Consider the following 18234-nt stretch of genomic DNA (forward strand, 5'->3'; position numbering starts at 1 on the left):
AGGAAGATTCTTTACCACTGAGCCACCAGGGAAGCCCTAAGAGCTCACAAAAAAGAGACAGAAATCATGAAGCCAAGGCAGGAGGGGGCTTCCAGCAGGGAGAAAGCACAGCACCAAGTGCCCTGAGACCACCCTGGGCAGAATGAAGGATGAGCGAGAACAGCTCTGGGTGGAGACGGAGGAAGCCCCATGGCAGGGGGCAGAGGTGATGGGAAAAGCTGGTGACCTTTCAAACAGCTTGGTGCTACAGGAACAATACCACGGTAAGGAGGGGGAGGGGCTGAAGAAGGGTTTCTTCAAGCGGGGAGGGGAGCGTGCGTATTATTGGGAGATGCCAGGATAGAGGTGGGGTGCCAGGGAGAGTAGGGGTGACTGAAAGAGGTGAGGGAAGGGGAAGCATGGAACCCCTGGAGGGATTAGCCTCAGGAAGCAAGGCTAATTTGGGGAGGGAGGTGGAGGGGGTGTCCATGGGACAAAGGGACAGGAAACCCCAGTTTCCCAGGGATAGGCTGTGACTTATCTGCTCCAGGTGGTGGTGAAACGTGAGATGCAGACTGGGCAAAGATTTCTTGCCATTTCAAGAGAAGCTAAGCTGTTCCTTTTGAATGCATTCCCGATTTTCTGGAAATCTGATTTTTCAAGTGTTTGCAACCACCTCAAGTACAGTAAGCCCAAGACCTGACTGCAGCCCAAATTAAGCCCCCTGCAAGCAGGATTTCCTCTTCCCACGGTCACTTCTTCCTCTCATCTCGCCCTTCATGTGGGCGTCTCCCCTCTGGAGAAGGCATTTCCTTTACAGGATCCAAAAGCCTTCTTCCTAGACTCCAGTAGATCTCCACCAGTAGATACTAACCCTGAAGTTCTAAGTCTCGGATGTCTGCCCCACTCTGAACTCCAAGTTCAACAGATACTGTCCTGTGTGTTAGTCACTCAGTCATGCCAACTCCACAACCCCATGGACTGTAACCCACCAGACTACTCTGTCCACGGAATTCTCCAGGCAAGAATCCTGGAGTGGGTTGCCATTTCCTTCTCCAGGGTATCTTCCCAACCCAAGGATCAAACCTGGGTCTCCCGCATTGCAGGTGGATTCTTTATCGTCTGAGCCACAGGGACACCCAGATACTGTCCTATAACTGTGTAAACATTCCATATATACCACGAGTGTTAACAGCTCTAGGTATCAAGAAACCCTGAGACTCCTGTGGAAGGAGTCAATTATTCCTCCAGAGTGAGTGCATTTTCCATTGACTTTTCAAACAGCTGAAAGGTGAGAGAGGAGGACTTAAGTATCAAGAAACCCTGAGACGCCTGTGGAATTTCTAGGTCCTGGAGAGGGAGGGGCGGGGTCCCTGGTGTTCTGAACCAGCTCACTGCTGAGTGACTTCCGGTCCAGGAAGGCTTGGTCACCTGTGGAGGCTCCCATGAGCCTCATGTCTGGATGGAGGCATCATTATTACGATTCAAGTCATCGTTCTTTCAGTCCCCGTGACCTTCTCTCACCTGTGTTTGGGGTGGAGACTGACTCTGCCTGGGCTTGGCTGGTGGCTTCCTCGGGTTTATTCTGCTCTTTGCGTTCCAGGACTGATGGCTGTGATGGGTTCTAACAACAAGGACAAGGGTTGTTACCAGTCGCACATCAAATCATCCAACCAGTTAATGTTTCTCAAATGCGTACTATGTTTAAAAAAAAAAAAAAAGGTCTTCCCTGGTGGTCCAGTGGCTGAGAATCCGCCTGCCAATGCAGGGGACACAGGTGGGATCCCTGGCCCGGGAAGATCCCACATGCCATGGGGCAGATAAGCCCAGGCACCACAACTCCTATGCCCATGTACCACACCTGCTGAAGCCCACACGCCCTTGAACCTGTGCTCCAAAACAAGAGAAACCACCGCAATGAGAAGCCCACACACCGCAACGAAGAGCAGTCCCCACTCACCACAACTGGAGAGAGCCCACATGCAGCAGCGAAGACCCAGCACAGTCAAAAATAAAAACAATAATAAAGTAAATAAATAATAATTTTTTAAAAATAATAATGCATAAATAAAACCAGGAGCCCACTTTTATATCCCGCCACATCCCAGTCTAGCCCACCCCTTGCTTGGAAGCTCTGTCTGTAGAAGAGATAACAGGATCTTAAGAAGGGAGCTGGCATCAGCTGAAAGACATCCTCTGTTAAAGTCCAGTGACCCTCAAATAATGGGGATGGACAATGCCATTTCATGGGCCTCAGTGCAGCAGACCCAGTCTCTGTCCTCAAGGATTTGGCAGTGGCAAAAGAAAAGAGATAAGGTGCAATTCAACACTGAGGAACAAGATGCTGTTAAGTGAAAAAGGAAGTGTAAAAAGGAAGGTGTGAGTTACTGTCCAGTGTGTATCTTTTCTCTGTACCACCCTGACTGGGCACCATGGGGCAGGAGGGCTAACCAGTGGACTGGATTCCATGAAGAGTCCCTGAAATCTATGTGGTAGATCCCCAATGCAGGGGTCCCAGCATCTCGAAGTAGGGGTCCCATCAGGACAGAAAGCCTATATGAGTGCAGGATTCCCTGGCCAATGTCAGAATCCTGTCCTGCAGCAACATGGAAATCGGTGTGTGGAGAACACAGTTAACATTAATAGCTTCCATAGGCTGTTTTTTTCATGTATTCGCTCTTTCAGGTAAATGACACAGTAAGTCCCCTACATACAAACGAGTTCCTTTCCAAGAGCACACTCACAAGTCCAACAAAGTTAGCCTAGGTACCCAACTAACACAACTGGCTATATAGTACCAGACTGTAATAGGTTTATAATACTTTTCACAAAAATAATGTATTAAAAAAAAACACAAAAATAAAAGTTTTAATTTTACAGTAAAGTACCTTGAAAAGTACAGTACTGCAGGATAACAGCTAGCATACAGGGGCTGGCATCGAGTGAACAGGCAAGAAGAGTTACTGGCTGGAGGAGGGAGAGGACGTGGGAGATGGTAGAGCTGAAGGATTGTCAACAACAGGAGGCGGCGAGCACACTGGCATCTTTGAAAGTTCGCAGCTTGAAGGTTCCTATGTAGGGGACTCAGTGTACTTGCATTTCTTTAATAACCAGTGGCGTGAAAACCTTAAGTAAGTTGCCCATGATCGCACAGCTGGGAAGTTGTAGAGCTGGGATTTGAAACCAGGCCATGTGTTTCATGAACCCACACTCAAAACCATCAAACCATCCACTCACGTTTTGCAGCAAATATTAGAAAATATGAAAGGGGAAAAAAAAAGTCCAAGGCAAAGTTACCAAGATCTCCAAAAGAAGAAGTTATCCTGAAGTATGGTCCTAAGCTAATTACATAGATTGTATTGCTGTGTCCTGTTGGCAAACTCATAGCCAAAACTAGAGTGCTTTAGAAATAACAGAATAATATTACCATTAATAAACCATCAAAAAAAGATTCTGTAGCAGTTGGACTGGATAAAGGGGTAAAAGACAAATTTGTTTTCAACTGACTTTAGGAAAAGAAATAATCAAATCATCCAGCAATGAATTTCTGATACAAATAGGAAATTAATCTGAAACCATCAAAACAAGTCACACTGCCTTAAAATCCTATGTTCTCTCTAATAACTGTAAACCTTGGGCAGAAACCATTATTAAATTCAGCCGTACTAAGTGGTGAGTCCAATTCAATCCCCAGAGATAAATGATTTTAAGCTGTATCATGTTAGTAACAGAGAACCAAGCCCAGAGAAACCTTTCAGGGAGAAAAGTCCTTTCACAGCCACCATTTCAGCATTTTCCTAAATACAGATGAGGAGGAAAATAGAAGAAAGAACCCAAGATGTTGAAGTGGGCACAGGGAAGAATCATGAAATTAAATGGTGTAAAATTGTAAATGCTCTTAAAGTTTTTCCTTTTAAAAGGAACTCCTTGGGACCTCCCTGGGACCTCCCTGGTGGTCCTTTGGTTAAGACTCCACACTTCCACTGCAGGGGACACTGAGTTTGATCCCTGGTCAGGGAACTAAGACCCTGTATGTTTCATGGCATGGCCAAAAAATTTTTTTAATAATAAATAAAAGGGAATCCTCTGTGGAAAACATTGGACTAGGTGACCTGTGAGCTTGGGAAAGACTAAGACAAGGTCCAGCCAGTGATACAGCTTCTGATGTACCAGAAGATAGACCTGATATCATCTAGGCCAAGCAAGGGACAGACTAACGACTTCTGCTGACGTGTCCAGCGCTGATCAAAGGAGAAACTTGGGAGGCAGGCTCAGAGAATGCACTACTGTGTCAGACCGGACAATCAGCCTCGTCATTCCAGGACATGACCACTGTGTGGCAGGAAAGGACGTGGAGGAAGGGCAGGCTGTGACCAAAGAACTCGCTGGAGCCACTCCAGAGAAGAGAGGATACGCGGTGCGGGGGAGGGGAGCCATTCCACAGGGGGCCTCCAAGACCCTAGATGTTGGTTTTTTTACGTGGATAAGACTATAGAGAACTGTGTGGAGAAAACTGATACATAATTATCTTCCCAAGCAAAAGAGTAGAGACCTCCTTACTCACTCAGTGTAAAATAGAAACCAAGCACATAGTGGTTAAATAGTGCTATTACTATACATGTGATCATGTTACTAATGTGAATCACTCACAATTTCCTGGCCAAGAAGACTGAACTGAAATTTTTATTCTAACAATGAGATCATGGTTTTTTGACCAACAGATTGGTGAAAAATAACAGAGCTCAATAAAAATCAATAAGGATATAGAGAAAGCATGAGCTTTCATACCCAGAATGTACAAGAATACAAGTCTTTTGGGAGGGTGATTGGGAGCAGCTATTAAAATGCTACATGCGGTGCTCCTTTGCCCAGCAATTTCACCGCTAGGTAGTCAAGGAAAATCCTTCTACGTGTGCTCAAAATGGCACGTGCCAGGCTGTTTGTAGATGTGGGAAATGACATGCAATATACAGGACTTCATTTGGGCCATGCAATAATTCACAACCATGAAGGAGAATGATACCGATCTGTCTCTACCTACACAGAACATCTCCAAAACATCTCGTTAAGGCAGAAAAAAAACATATTGCAAGACAATATGGTATGGTCTTATTTGTGATTTCTTTTAACCCACCAAACTATAAACATCTGGATTATTGAACAGATATGTCAAAAAACTTCAAGCAATGTCTGCAAGGGGGGCACGCCAAGGTGATGACAGCGGCCAGCACTACAGAGGACTGTGCAAATGGGTTTGAGACAAGGAGAACGTCCCTTGTTTAAGATTTTTGCAAAAATTAATTGCTACACAGCAAAATTAAAAATTAAATCTTTGGAAATGTTAGCTCTAAAAATGTCTACCTGCCCACCCAAGTGTCCATCAGCATTGGGAGGGTGATTATTCCAAGAAGAGGAGGGTCATTCAACAGATATTTATTGAGTATCTGCTACAGGGCGAGGCACTGTTCTTCTAGACTCTGGGGAATCTTCAAAATATCTGACTTCAGGGGACTTTCCTGGTGGTTCAATGGTCCCCTTCCAATGCAGGGGACATGGGTTCAATCCCTAGTCAGGGAACTAAGATCTCACATGCCACAGGGTAACTAAACCTGTGACAATCACAAGAGAAGTCCATGCATTGCGACAAAGACCCAGTGCAGTGGCTAACATATATATTATATATATATATATATATATATATATATATATATATATATGCCTTCGTGAAGTTTACATTATAGAGGAGTTTATGGCATCATCTCCTTTGTCGATGGCAGAGGGGTCTCTGGGAGAGAGGCAGGGGTTGATAAAATATGCCCAAATCGGGGTCAGCTCTTTGAGGCCAGGGAAAGAGGAAAAGCTGTCTGCAGTTGGTCAGCTGCAATGCCACCACCCAGGCCTCATGGAGGAATTGAGAGCAACCTACAGAGGGAAGAAAGGGGACAGCCAAGTCTGGTCTGACTTAGGAGCTCCTGGGTGCTCAAGGCCACCAAGGAGAGTTCCCTTCCTGCCTGCACAGGGCCACTTAAGAATGACGATGGCTGAGAGCCAGCAGGAAGGGGGACAGAGATACAGACAGGAAGAAGACAGTGAATGGAAGAAAATGAGATTAGAGAGGGGAGCTCGCGGAGGAGCTGCCGGTGCTCTACCTCGGCCAAAAGCGGGGAGACCGTCTCTCCCTTCATGTGTCATCTGTCTCCAGAGCAAGACCCAGCAGCCCCAACTGTGCAGGAGCCATGAGAGAACCTGCCGGTCCCCAGCATCCTCACTTCCCCTCCCTCCACTCCTCTCTCCCCACCCCAGGCCACCTGGCTTCCCTTTGTTTCCTGTCTAAGCTGAATGGTATAGGGAACAGGGTAGGTGAAGTGACTCCAGAGACCCAACATGAAAAAGCAGAACTGAGATTAAGCTTAATGGAGTCATCATTTTGCAGCAAATCGTTATTTCGTACACTTAAAACTAACACAATATTATATGCTGATCACATCTCAATAAAGCTGGAAAAAGTAAAAACGGAACTGAATTTGTGGTTTGTGCAATAGATTGTGCTGTGCTTGGTCGCCCAGTGGTGTCTGATTCTTTGTGACCCCGTGGACTGCGCCAGGCTCCTCTGTCCATGGGGACTCTCCAGGCAAGAATACTGGAGTGGGTTTCATGCCTTCCTCCAGGGGATCTTCCCAACCCAGGGATCAAACCCAGGTCTCTTGCATTTCAGGCAGATTCTTTACCAGCTGAGCCTATGCAAGAGATTAAATATACAGTTTAAGGGGAAAGAGTTAAGGAAAGTTAAGGGGAAAGGGGAAAGTTTAAGGGAATCCTGTATCCCAGACCAACCCGTATTCACAGAAGGATGGCAAGGAGGGGGCCCCACAATACAAAGGAATGACTCAGTAATAGTGAAATGGCAGACATCCTTGACGAGCCAGCAAGAGAGAGATTTCAGGTTCTGGCAGCCTCTCCTGAGGCCTTCAAATCATCCCTCCGAGGCCCCAGGTTGCCCCACCTGAACCCGGCCCAGCCAGCTTCCTGCGATACGAATTCACACGGGTCTTAGGAGAGGGAGGTCGTGTGATTGGCCTGGAGAGTCACGTGTGCTAGTGAAGCCTGGCTCTGCTAACGATCAGGGACAGGTCTGAACCTGTTCTTCCCAAACCTACGTGCTGTCCCTCAGAGAGCTGGACAGGGAGACGCACAGGGCGGGTTGAGCAGCTTTGCGGAGTTCTGAAGATCCTAGTGGTTTTAAAACTGCCATGCCCAGTTGACCAGACTGGATCTCAAGTTAACAACCACCTCCACTTCATTTCTTTTCCACTTTGAACTCAGACAATAAACCGGGAGTTTCCTGACCCACCACTTCACATAGCAAATAATCCTTTCAGTAGAGAATGGATAAACAACAAAGTCCTACTGTATAGCACAGGGCACTATACTCAATATCCTATGATAAAGCATTATGAGAAAGAATGTATCGGAATCATTTTGCTATACAGCAGAAATTAACACAACATTCTTAATCAACTAAATTTGAACAAATTTCTTTTTTAATTTTTAAAGTAATAATCTTTTCTTCCCACCCTCAGCTGAGAAGTCCTTCCCAGCCCATGACCCTGCTCTGTGGACAAGGAATCAGCACAGGGCACCTGGGTCAACTGCCGTTTGCACAGATCTGCACGGGGCTGACACACTGTCTCTCTCTTAGCACTTGGAGGTGGACATTACTCAAACACACAACACTGTTTTAAAATACACAATTCCCTACCACTTCCCCAGGAAATATCTGATCTCGAGGCCTCCAGATCTTCTTTTTCAGATCTACTTCTAGAAGGACTTTGCCCAAACCTGAGAAAGAAAAACACATTTGCCAAACGCCAGTCTCACTGTCCTCAAAGAAGTCTTAGAAACAAACACCCAAAAGGCGTGGATGTCACCAAACATGCGCCCCTGCTCACATGTCACTACTTCACGGCCAAGTGCCTCCTAGCAAAATACACAAGGGCTTTGTCTCAGTCTGCAACAGTCTGCACTGGCATCGGAGCCACTGTCACTGCGTCTGTCCAGCTCAAAAAGAGTGGGAGCTGGGTGGAGGGTGGCAGTGAGCTGCCACGGAGACAGGGTCGGCCCCACAACAAACACAACTTGCTTCAGGGGGCAGACACAACTCTGCACATCCTTCTGGGGTTTCTGGTCACAGATCTCACTAGGAAGGAAGGGATGAGGGAGAAAAATGAAGGTGCTTTCTTTGTGTTACTCCCTTAAGAAAACAAATTGGTCGGGGCATCAGAATCTCATCCAAAAGATGTATTTTTTTAAATTAATAAAAACAAAGTCATCAATTGGGAACAGAACAGTCAAAAGTCATACTTCCCAGTCTTAAGTGACATTTCAGATACCAGTCACAGGTACTGGACCAAACTGATCAGATTTGGGGAGTCCTCTCCTCCTTATTACCCCAGCTTTCTTCCCCTCCCCCTTCCTCAACTGCAATTCTTGGCCATTAAGTACCTGTTGTGGGAACTTCCCTGGCAGTCCAGTGGTTAAGACTCTGCGCTTCCATTGCTTCCACTGCAGGGGACATGGGTTCAATCCCCGGTCAGAGAACTAAGATCCCACATGCCATGCGGTGTGGCCAAAAAAAAAATCTCTGGACTTCCCTGGTGGCACAGTGGACAAGAATCTGCCTGTCAATGCAGGGGACATGGGTTTGATCCCTGGTCTGGGAGGATTCCATCTGCCTCAGAGCAACTAAGCCTGTGTGCCACAACTACTGAGCCAGCATGCTGCAGCTATTGAAGGCCGGGCATTCTACAACCTGTATTCCACAACAAGAGAAGCCACTGCACTGAGAAGCCCATGCACCACAACGAAGAGCAGCCTCCACTCACTGCAACTAGAGAAAGCCTGAGTGCAGCAATGGAGACCGTGTGCAGCCAACAGTTAAATAAATATTTTTTTAAATCTCTGCTATAATTCTGGTGGGGGCCATCTCCAACCCACCCCTGACTCACCTTTGTCTCCTATGAAACCCCCACAGATCTCTTCCCGACTCAGCATCCCTCTGAGGCTGCCACCCCACAGGTTAGATCAGCTCTTCACCTTTCCAGTCTCTAATTTTTAAAAAAAATTTAATTAAAGTATAGTTGACTTATACCATGTTAGTTTCAGATGTATAGCTAAGTGATTTAGTTATATATATATATATATATATATATATTTCAGATTCTTCTACATTATAGTTTATTACAAGGTTGACTCTCCAAGCTTTTGCTCTATCTCCTTTTCCACCCCTAACAAGGCCGTCCTGCACACTGGGAAAGTGTGGATTTTGAAATTTGCTGACTTTCCCTCCTTTACTGAAGTTAAGTGAGGCTCATCAATAGCTCCAGGAGAGCAGCTGATTTGTACAACTTGTGTAATAACCTATTAGGGAATCAGTTCTGGTGTTTGCTTCTTTTGTTTGCTTTTGGATTTTGTTTTGTTTGTTTTTGGTTGGTTGGTTTTCACCCAAAGTCTAAGCGAATGCCTTGGAGATCAAGGAACTACCAGTAATGGACAGAAGGAGAATAGGAGCCCATGTTGATAAGAGGAAGTGTGTTAAGTGATAAGATAGTGATAGAAGGGCTAATGGTGTTTCTGCCACAAGTCACATACCACGTGCCTGGCATTGTGCTGGCGATATGATGGTGAACAAGCCAACTGCCTTCCTTCCTGGAGGAGCCTTTAGGTGCATCTCTGGCATCTTAAATTTGGGCCCCTTCAATTTCCCCTCTGAACCTTCAATGTTAATATCAGGAGGTGGCCAGACAAGCAACCAGTTACTGATGATCTAATACAAATTGTGCTGAGAACAGGAAAGTACAGAGCAACATGGGCACACAGACCATAGGAGGATGTGGGGTGGAGGGGCCTTTGTGTGTTCGGGGAAGAAGACTTCTAGGAGGAAATTCCCTAAGCTGAAACTCAAAGCATTGAGGAAGAGAAGTCTGTTGAAAGCCAAGAGGTTAGAGCGAGCAGGGGATGAAAGAGCTGGGTGTGGCTGGAGAGGCCGGCCAGAGGCTGCCTCGGCTGACAATGACCAGAGTCAAAAGTCGGGGAGCACTGGAGCACTCCCTGGGGCCTTGGGTGGAGCAGGAAAGGCTGAGCCACACCCGGAGCCCCCTCCAAGACCTTTTCTTCCCTGTGTGAACCCACATGCTGTCTCAATAAAGCATCCCTCACCAAACACCCGTGAACACAAAACAACCAAGGGGCCAATTCGAGTCACAGCAAAGCGAATGGGAGACACGCCCCGCTCCCCATGTTTTTTCCTGGACTTATTTTGGCCTCCAGAAAAGCCCTATCAAAGGTTCTCCGTGATCACATAACAAAAACAGGGCAAGCAGCCTTTGAGGAACACACAGAATCCAACAGTTTCCCCTTTAAAAAATGGAAAACACCAAAAGCGTGCGTGGGTCCAACGTGCAGTGAGGGCCATTTCCCCGGGTTGCTGGCAAGGTTTGGAATCACCATCCAGTGGCAAGAACTCTGTTAGTCCAAGGTGTTTATTTCCTTTTGATAAACAGTATGTGTAATTTCCCATTTTTAGGGACAATAATTACTTCAAACAAAGGGCAGTTCCCAAAAACAGTATTTAGAGGGACTGGTTCTCCTCCATAAGAGGATTGCAGTGCAATTTTTTTTTAAATTAAAAGAAGCAATAAATTTTTAAAGCCCTTAGCTAAAAGCATTCATTTGTCTCTTAGATACTATTCAAGAAACAAGTAACTTCTGGAATACAGAGTGTTAGAATAGAGGAAGGGAAGCAAAAAGCCATCTCCTCCCCTCCAGTCCTCCTGGACCACCAACTCTAACCCCAGCCATACATGGCACTGGCAGTACTCACCTGGCACACCTCCCTCCTGCAGCTAAATTCCTAGAATTTATTTTCTAGGAATTTAGACAATTCACAGCGGCTGCCTCCACACTCTCACTTGACCTCCCTAATCTGCCTGAAGGGCCCACTTGAAATTCAAGTTGTAAGTGAACTTGCACTCTTACAAGCAGAAAAGGCCCCTGGCATTATCCTCTCCTCCCTGCTCACATTCCAGCCCTCCCCACTGCCTGCCCACTAAGCCAGAGATTGGAGGCCAGCATCCAGCCCTGTGCCCTGGAGGAGACCACACCCCCAGATAAAACCCACTGGGCAGTGGCTGGAAAGCCAGAGGTAGTCAAAAGCCTTCTCCCTCACCTGGGTTGGAGTGGGGCACCTTAAGACAAGCAGGGGATGGGAATCCCTGGTGGTCCAGTGGTTAAACACAGTGAATGCAACCATAAAACTAAAAGACGCTTGCTCCCTGGAAGAAAAACCATGACAAACCTAGGAAGCATATTAAAAAGCAGAGACATCAATTAGCTGACACAGGTCCATATAATTAAAGCTATGGTTTTTCCTGGAGTCACATAAGGATGTGAGAGTTGGACCATAAAGAAGGCTGAGCAATGAAGAATTGATGCTTTCGAACTGTGGTGCTGGAGAAGACTCTTGAGAGTCCCTTGGACTGCAAGGAGATCAAACCAGTCAATTCTAAAGGAAATCAACCTTGAATTATTCATTGAAAGGACTGATGCTGAAGCTCCAATACTTTGGCCACTTGATGCGAAGAGCTGACTCACTGGAAAAGACCCTGATGCTGGGAAAGATTAAGGCAGGAGGAGTAGCGGGGGACAGAGGATAAGATAAGTTGGATGGCATCACCGACTCAACCAACATGAGTTTGAGCAGTCTCCAGGAGATGGTGAAGGACAGGAAAGCCTGGCATGCTGCGGCCCATGGGGTTGCAAAGAGTTGGACAGGACTGAGCAACTGTGTTTAAGATTCTGTGTTTAAGTGTTTAAGATTCTGAGCTTCCACTGGTCGGGGCCCCACAAGCCATGGGGTGTGGTCAAACAAAACAAAAAAGGCAGCAGGCAGGGGTCAAACTCCAGGTTACCGTCGAGAAGCCACGTCAGGCCCCTGGGGGAGAAAGTAAGGCGGGCACGCGGGCACCTACTCGCGTTGTTTGTGAGGCTTTGCTAAAAGGCTCTCCTCTCCCAAAATACTCAGAGCTGACCTGCCCAAAGGCCTGAAATAACCACCAAGACGGACCCACCCCTCAGGGCCCCAAAGTCCTCTTTTTACATGTAAATATCCCAAAGTATTAACACACAGGGCCCTGGCTCTCCGCAGCGCAGGAGTTTCTCAGAGCACAAAGCTGTCGATTGACTACGGGAAAAGCCTGTGTCCCCGCAAGGCTTCGGGCTTAGGGACCCACCAGGGAGAGGGGGCTAGCTCCTGCGGCCACGCCCTTCCTGGGAAGTGTTACTGGCCTCCAGCAACTTTCCGAAGCCTCCCACCCCCTCACTTTCTTCCCCACCTCTTCCCTGCCCGCGGTGCCCGGCGCCCGACCCTCCTCATCCAAACCTAGGCTGGGGGCTCACAGCGGCCTAGAGGTGCCTAAAAATCTGCCTGGCAACAAGGCACGAGAACCGGATGCAGCCTGGCGATTGGCTGCTCCGCCTAAGGGGGCGTGGCGTCAGAGGCTCCCTAGAAACTGCCCTCCGCCCTCCTCTCGGGTGCCTCACTCCCCCGCTCCCTCTCATTTCTCCCGGACCGCGGGTCTCGGCGTGATTCTCTCACTCCTTGTACGCTAGCGGCCTCATGACTACATTATGGGGAGCTTAGAGGTGTCATCTAGTTTCTGGTTGGAGTGGAAGAATCTGACATTGCAAGGGTGCTGTTTTATTTAGGTCGTAAATTCATTTGAGGCGCTAGGAGGGACTTAGAGAGATGGGGAGCAGGGCTAAAATCCCCTCAAAGCCCTTTGGCACAGTCCCTGCTCCCTGTAAAGCCTCTCTTCTTTCCTTCCGTCACCACGCCCTGTCACGTTCCCAGCTGCTCGTTCCAAACCTCCCCATTTTCCGCTCCCCGCTTCCTGGGGCTTCGCTCCACCCCTACTGGCTTCTCCCTCGCGGCCCCCACCGCCCGCCACGCCGCCCTGTCCACCTCTATCCTCTCCCGGGCTCGCGCTTCTATTTCCCTTATAGATTGCTTTTTGCTTCCTTCTTCCCTCGGACCCCCATAGTCTCCACAGTAAACAGCGAGTGGTCCAACCTCAAGGAGCCTCCAGTTCCTTCCCATTCCGTTTGGGTGGGGCGCTGGTGGTGGGTGGGTGGGACTGAGCAAGTCCTTGGCTCACTCCCATAACAGATGACCGTTAGCGAGTTCTCAGGCTGGGCTCCAGAGGCCTCTCAGCCTTGGAGCCTAGGAAGCTGGCAGGAAAAGGAATAAGGAAGGCTGTCCACTTTGGGAGCCACTATCCAGGTGGTGCAGTGGTAAAGAATCCGCCGGCCAATGCGGGGTTGGGAAGATCCCCTGGAGTGGGAAATGGCAACCCACTCCAGTATTCTTGCCTGGAAAATCCCATGGACAAAGGAGCCTGGTGGGCTACAGTCCGCTGGGTCCCAAAGAGTTGGACACAACTGAGTACACACACCCACGTCCTGCCCAAAACTACTCTCTGGAGTCCCCTCATGCTCTCAGGCCCTCCCCCAGAGATGTGCCCAACAGGCCTCAGCTGGCCTGCATTCCCACAGCTGGGGGCAACCCTTCCACTGGAGAGGGTGGTGGAAGGGGCCTCCAGGCTGCCTGGACTGTGGTCAGGGACAGTGGGTGGGGCCAGTTACAATGCAAACACTTTGATTGTGGACTCTCCCTTGTTTATTATCATCCAGAAGAGTGAATACTCTGAATACTCCAAAGGGGAAAAGACCTAGGGTAATACTGGGTGGGAGGGGTTGGCAGCTGCTGAGGAGGTTGAACCCAGACCAAGAGTTCACTTTTTTTGAAGCCTGGAGCCTCCCCTTACTCCCTAGATGAATAACAGCCTTTTCTGGGCTGGACCAGAAACCAGCCAAGCTGCCCCGAGTTCTCCAGTTTCTGCCACTCACTAGCTGTGTGACCCTGAAAATAATTGCTTAAACTCTCTAGGCCTCAGTTTCGATGTGAGGAAAACAATACCCACCTTAGAGGGATGTTGCAGAAATCAAAAGAGATAAAGCATATGCAGTACATATACAGTGCCTAACACAAAGTAAGTATTCCATAGAAATGGCTGACACTTCCAGTATTTACTATATGCCAAGCACCTTATATGTGTCAACTTACATCATCCTCACAAGAAAGCTATGAGAGAGATAACATATCATTGCCATTTTATAGATAAGAGAACCGAGGCACAGAGAGTTGCAGTAATTTGCCCAAGATCACACAGCTAGGAAGCAGCAGAACTGAGAGCTATCATTATCATCATTATTATTATTCCTCTACTAGACTGCAGGTTCCTTTGAGGAAAAGGGCTTTGCACACAATATTTAGGTGACTCAGAGATAAAGAACCCGCCTGCAATGCAGGAGCTGCAGGAGACCAGGTTTCCGCCCCTGGGTCAGGAATATCCCTTGGAAGAGAACATGCCAACCACTCTAGTATTCTTGCCTGGGAAATCCCATGGACAGAGGTGCCTGGCGGGCTGCAGTCCATGGGGTCGCAAAGAGTAATGACAGGAGCGACTAAGCACAGGGAGAAGCCAGCATGAAATCTCAGGAGAGGGGCACCTTGTGGGCCAGCAGGTCCCCTGTCCCTAGAGAAGGTCTTTTCATCCTTAACTCTTTCTGATACTTGGCCTCACTTCTGGCAAGTTTTTCCATGAAGGCCAGGCCTCAAGTTTGTGGCAGAAAACAACAGAGGGTTTTAAAGGGAACTGAAATCACCGTGCTCAGCAGAATGTTCCCCACACACGTCCTGCAGCCCATGCAGGGCAGTGCCTCTGCTGGGATCGGTCAGCCCTGGGAATCAAATGCCTGACACCCAGCCATTCAGAGGCTGGTAAACACTCTGGCATTCCCACCCCATGGCAAGCATTCATGCACCGAATTCTTTGTCCTTGGGAGGACGGACAGAGAGCTGCTCTGTGCTGCGGAGCCCGAAGCCAGAACTCCGGTTTCCAAACCCCAGCCAGAGAGCCCGCCAAGGCCAAGGCGTGCAGGCCACCAGCTCTTTCAAGCACGCTTGCAAAATAAACTTGCCCAAACTTGGACTTCTTTCTTGAAAACTTGGGTTTACTTGTTAATTCCAAAGGGGAAAAAAAGCACGGTACTGTTACAATGGAGAAACTAGGCAATCTCCTCCTTCATCAAGGGACCGAGTCCTGAGGGTCCTGAGCGGGGACCTCACTCCACTTCTGTGCGCTCCCTGCCCCAGAAGGCAAAACCTGAACCAAAGCGTGAAGAAATGTCCTCAGACAAACCCACATTGGGGACGTTTCTGCAAAACAACTGGCCCCTTTCACTTCAAAAATCAGTGTCCAAATGACAACAAAAAGTGAAGGAACTGTTCCAGGTTGAAGAAACTAAAAAGACCATGTCAATTATATGTCATGTGGGATCATGGATGGTTGGGGCCTCAGTGGGAAAATAGACATTGCTGGAGGGAAATTGTAATCATTGAGGCAACTGGCAAAATTTAAACATGGGCAATATGTCAGATAATAGTAGCAATGCTTAGTTTCCTAAATTTGGCTCTGATACTGTTATGTAAGAGAATGTCCATACATGCTGAAGGGCTTAGGAATCAAGGATCATGGTGTTTGCAATTCACTTTCAAATGAGTCAGCAGATACAATGATAATTATAACATCTAAAGAGAGAGAGAGAGATTAAAACCAACAAGGTGAAACTGGGAAATTAAGTGAAAGTTATATGGATATATTTGTGTGTGTGTGTGGCTGCACCGTGCCATGTGGGATCTTTAGTTCCCCCAACCAGGAATCAAACCCATGTCCCCTGCAGTGGAAGCCCAGAGTCTTAACTGGACGTCCAGGGAAGTCTCAGTTATATGGATATTCACTGTGTCATTCTTGCAATTTCTGTATAGGTTTAAAGTGAATAAATCCACTTAAAAAAAAATCAGTCACATGCTTAGCTGCACCTCTCACATCACAGCTAAAGCGCGATGCCAGAGAGCTAAGACGGGACTCAAGAAACAAGACACATATGCCAGTGACGTGCAGAGTCTTGGGGGTGCAGTACTTTGGCTTTGGGACACTGGAAACATAGCAGTATTTCAACAGTGCTGTTGCTCAAAATGTTTGAGACAATTTACTGGTCACATGGGAAAATTAGTTGCACTACATGATAATCATGCTTCGCTTTTGACCCCAAACAGCCTTATCCACGTAATTAACCAGCCTTGCTTCTGTTAAGATCAGAGACTCTTGGAACTGGCAAGGGCCTTAGAGAATATATGCCTTATCCACGTTACAAATAAGGAAACTGAGGCTCAAGGTGGGGGGGCTTCATTTCTTCAGGGTCATGGAGAATCCTACTGACTCCCAGAATCTTTTCAGGATTCTGTCCTAGGAACCCTGGAGTTATCTTCCAGGCCCTTTGGCTATTTGCAGCCCTCAAGAGAGGAGGATTTGTACTTCTCCAAGGAAACTGGTATTTTTTAAATGCACAAGTGATGTTGAGAGCACTTCCTAAAGAGAGAGGACTAAAACATTCTTAACAGTAAAATTTTCACAGAAGTGCAGCATCTCCCAAATATAACTGTGTGTGCTCAAACCAAAAATGGTCATAGTATTTTATGATCATATCTTAGATGTATCCCACATAATTGTGGCTATTCAAAGAAATCTCAATATATAGAAAGTCAAACTCGCCAAACAGAAAAATGAGGACGAAGACATTGTCCTGGCTGTTCTCTATCTGGCCCTCCACCCTCAGACCCTTTCTCCCTGCGTCTCTGCCTCACTCTGTGCCTCCAGGAGGCTGATCGCTCTACCTGTAACACTGGGCTCGCTTCCCCTCCAGCACGAGCGACCATCAGGGGGAAACTCAGGGCGTTTCTTCCTGCTTCTCCCGGCAGGCGGTTCTGGCAGATGCTGTGGTCCTGCATGGCTGGATTCCAGGAACACCATCTCTTCCCGGGCCCCTTCAGGTCCAGGGGTAACCTGGGGGTTACCAGCCTCCTGCTGCCCCTGGGGGTCTCATACCCCTTGTTGGCTTCTTGGTCCTGGCCCACTACTGTATAAAGAGTTCCCATTAAAGTCTCTGTAGCTGAACTATCTTCAACTACATTTCCGGGAGGGACCTTGACACATACAGAAATGAGTTTGAGTGGCTGAAAAATATTTACTGTCTTTTGTGAGCATGGGACGTGTTTCAAAATTAATGAACTTTCCAAGTGTCCCCTGAGCCACATCCACAGTCAGTCACACTGCCTAAAGCCAGGCGCACTGACAGGCTGCAGGCCCCGGGCTGTGACTCAGCCCTGGAGCTCCAACCAAGGACCCTGAGGAGCCCAGGCCCGCCCCCTCCAGGTCTCCTGAGGCCACTCCTGGCCTTGAATGCCGGCACTGGGACTGCAGAGTGTTAAGACCTCCTGGATCTGGGCCCTGCAGGACTTTGGGGAATACCTTGGACCATCCCCATCAGGGACTGAGAGAGGGCAGGGGTAAATGGTGAGAAGGTGAGAAGAACAGAGCGAAGGGGGAACTCAGAGTGGTGGGGCAGGACAAGCCAAGAAAAGTCTGCTGGGATGGGCCCTCCGCATGCTTCTCCAGCCCCTGGCACCTCCTACATGCCCCCTCGTCTGTGGTCAGGGTCACTGCAGAGGCGACGGATCCTGTCCTGGGGCCGCTACTGCCTCCATCCTGGGCCTGATGTGGGATGAGGGTGGCTGAGAAGTTTCTCACCTTTGATTGGCCCACTGCCATGTTCATCATCCATCTGACCCACCACCCCTGACTGTCCCAGCCAATAAGATCTCGCCCTGAAAGTCCAGGCCCCATCACCATCACCCATATCATCCCTGGTAGAAGAAGCCTTGCTTACAAGTGTGTATATTTCCAGTGTTCAGAGCAGACCAGTGTCCCACATCCATGACAGCATTAGGTCTGTGGAGGTTGGCAGAGGAGGATTCTGAGACCAGGTGGGGCTGGGACAACATCTAACCACATAATGCTCAAAAACTACTTGCTGAGTGAATGGACAATGAGGGACACCCTAGCCTACATCACCCCTTCCTCAAGCGAAAAAAAAAAATTTTTTTTTAAATTGCTATATTATTAGACAACCTGCTTAGTTCTGCCTGGGAGATTTTCCAGCATCCCAGTGAGCTTCCCCCTGGCTGTGTACACAAGGGGACCCCACTGTCACCCACTTAACCTCTCTCAACACCAGGGC

At 48.1% G+C, this 18234-nt stretch overlaps 1 protein-coding gene across 1 annotated transcript in view; it reads right to left on the reverse strand.

Annotated features, from left to right (window-relative positions):
• The window catches only part of AHNAK (AHNAK nucleoprotein), a 93284-nt gene that overhangs the window by 42053 nt on the left and 32997 nt on the right, over positions 1-18234 (reverse strand). The window contains exon 5 of the mRNA XM_044943620.2: positions 1504-1603. Coding sequence (XP_044799555.1) covers positions 1504-1603 — 100 coding nt within the window. The remainder of the gene's footprint in view (positions 1-1503; positions 1604-18234) is intronic.

This window comes from Bubalus bubalis, chromosome 5, assembly GCF_019923935.1.
Source record: "Bubalus bubalis isolate 160015118507 breed Murrah chromosome 5, NDDB_SH_1, whole genome shotgun sequence".
Lineage (NCBI taxonomy): Eukaryota > Metazoa > Chordata > Mammalia > Artiodactyla > Bovidae > Bubalus > Bubalus bubalis.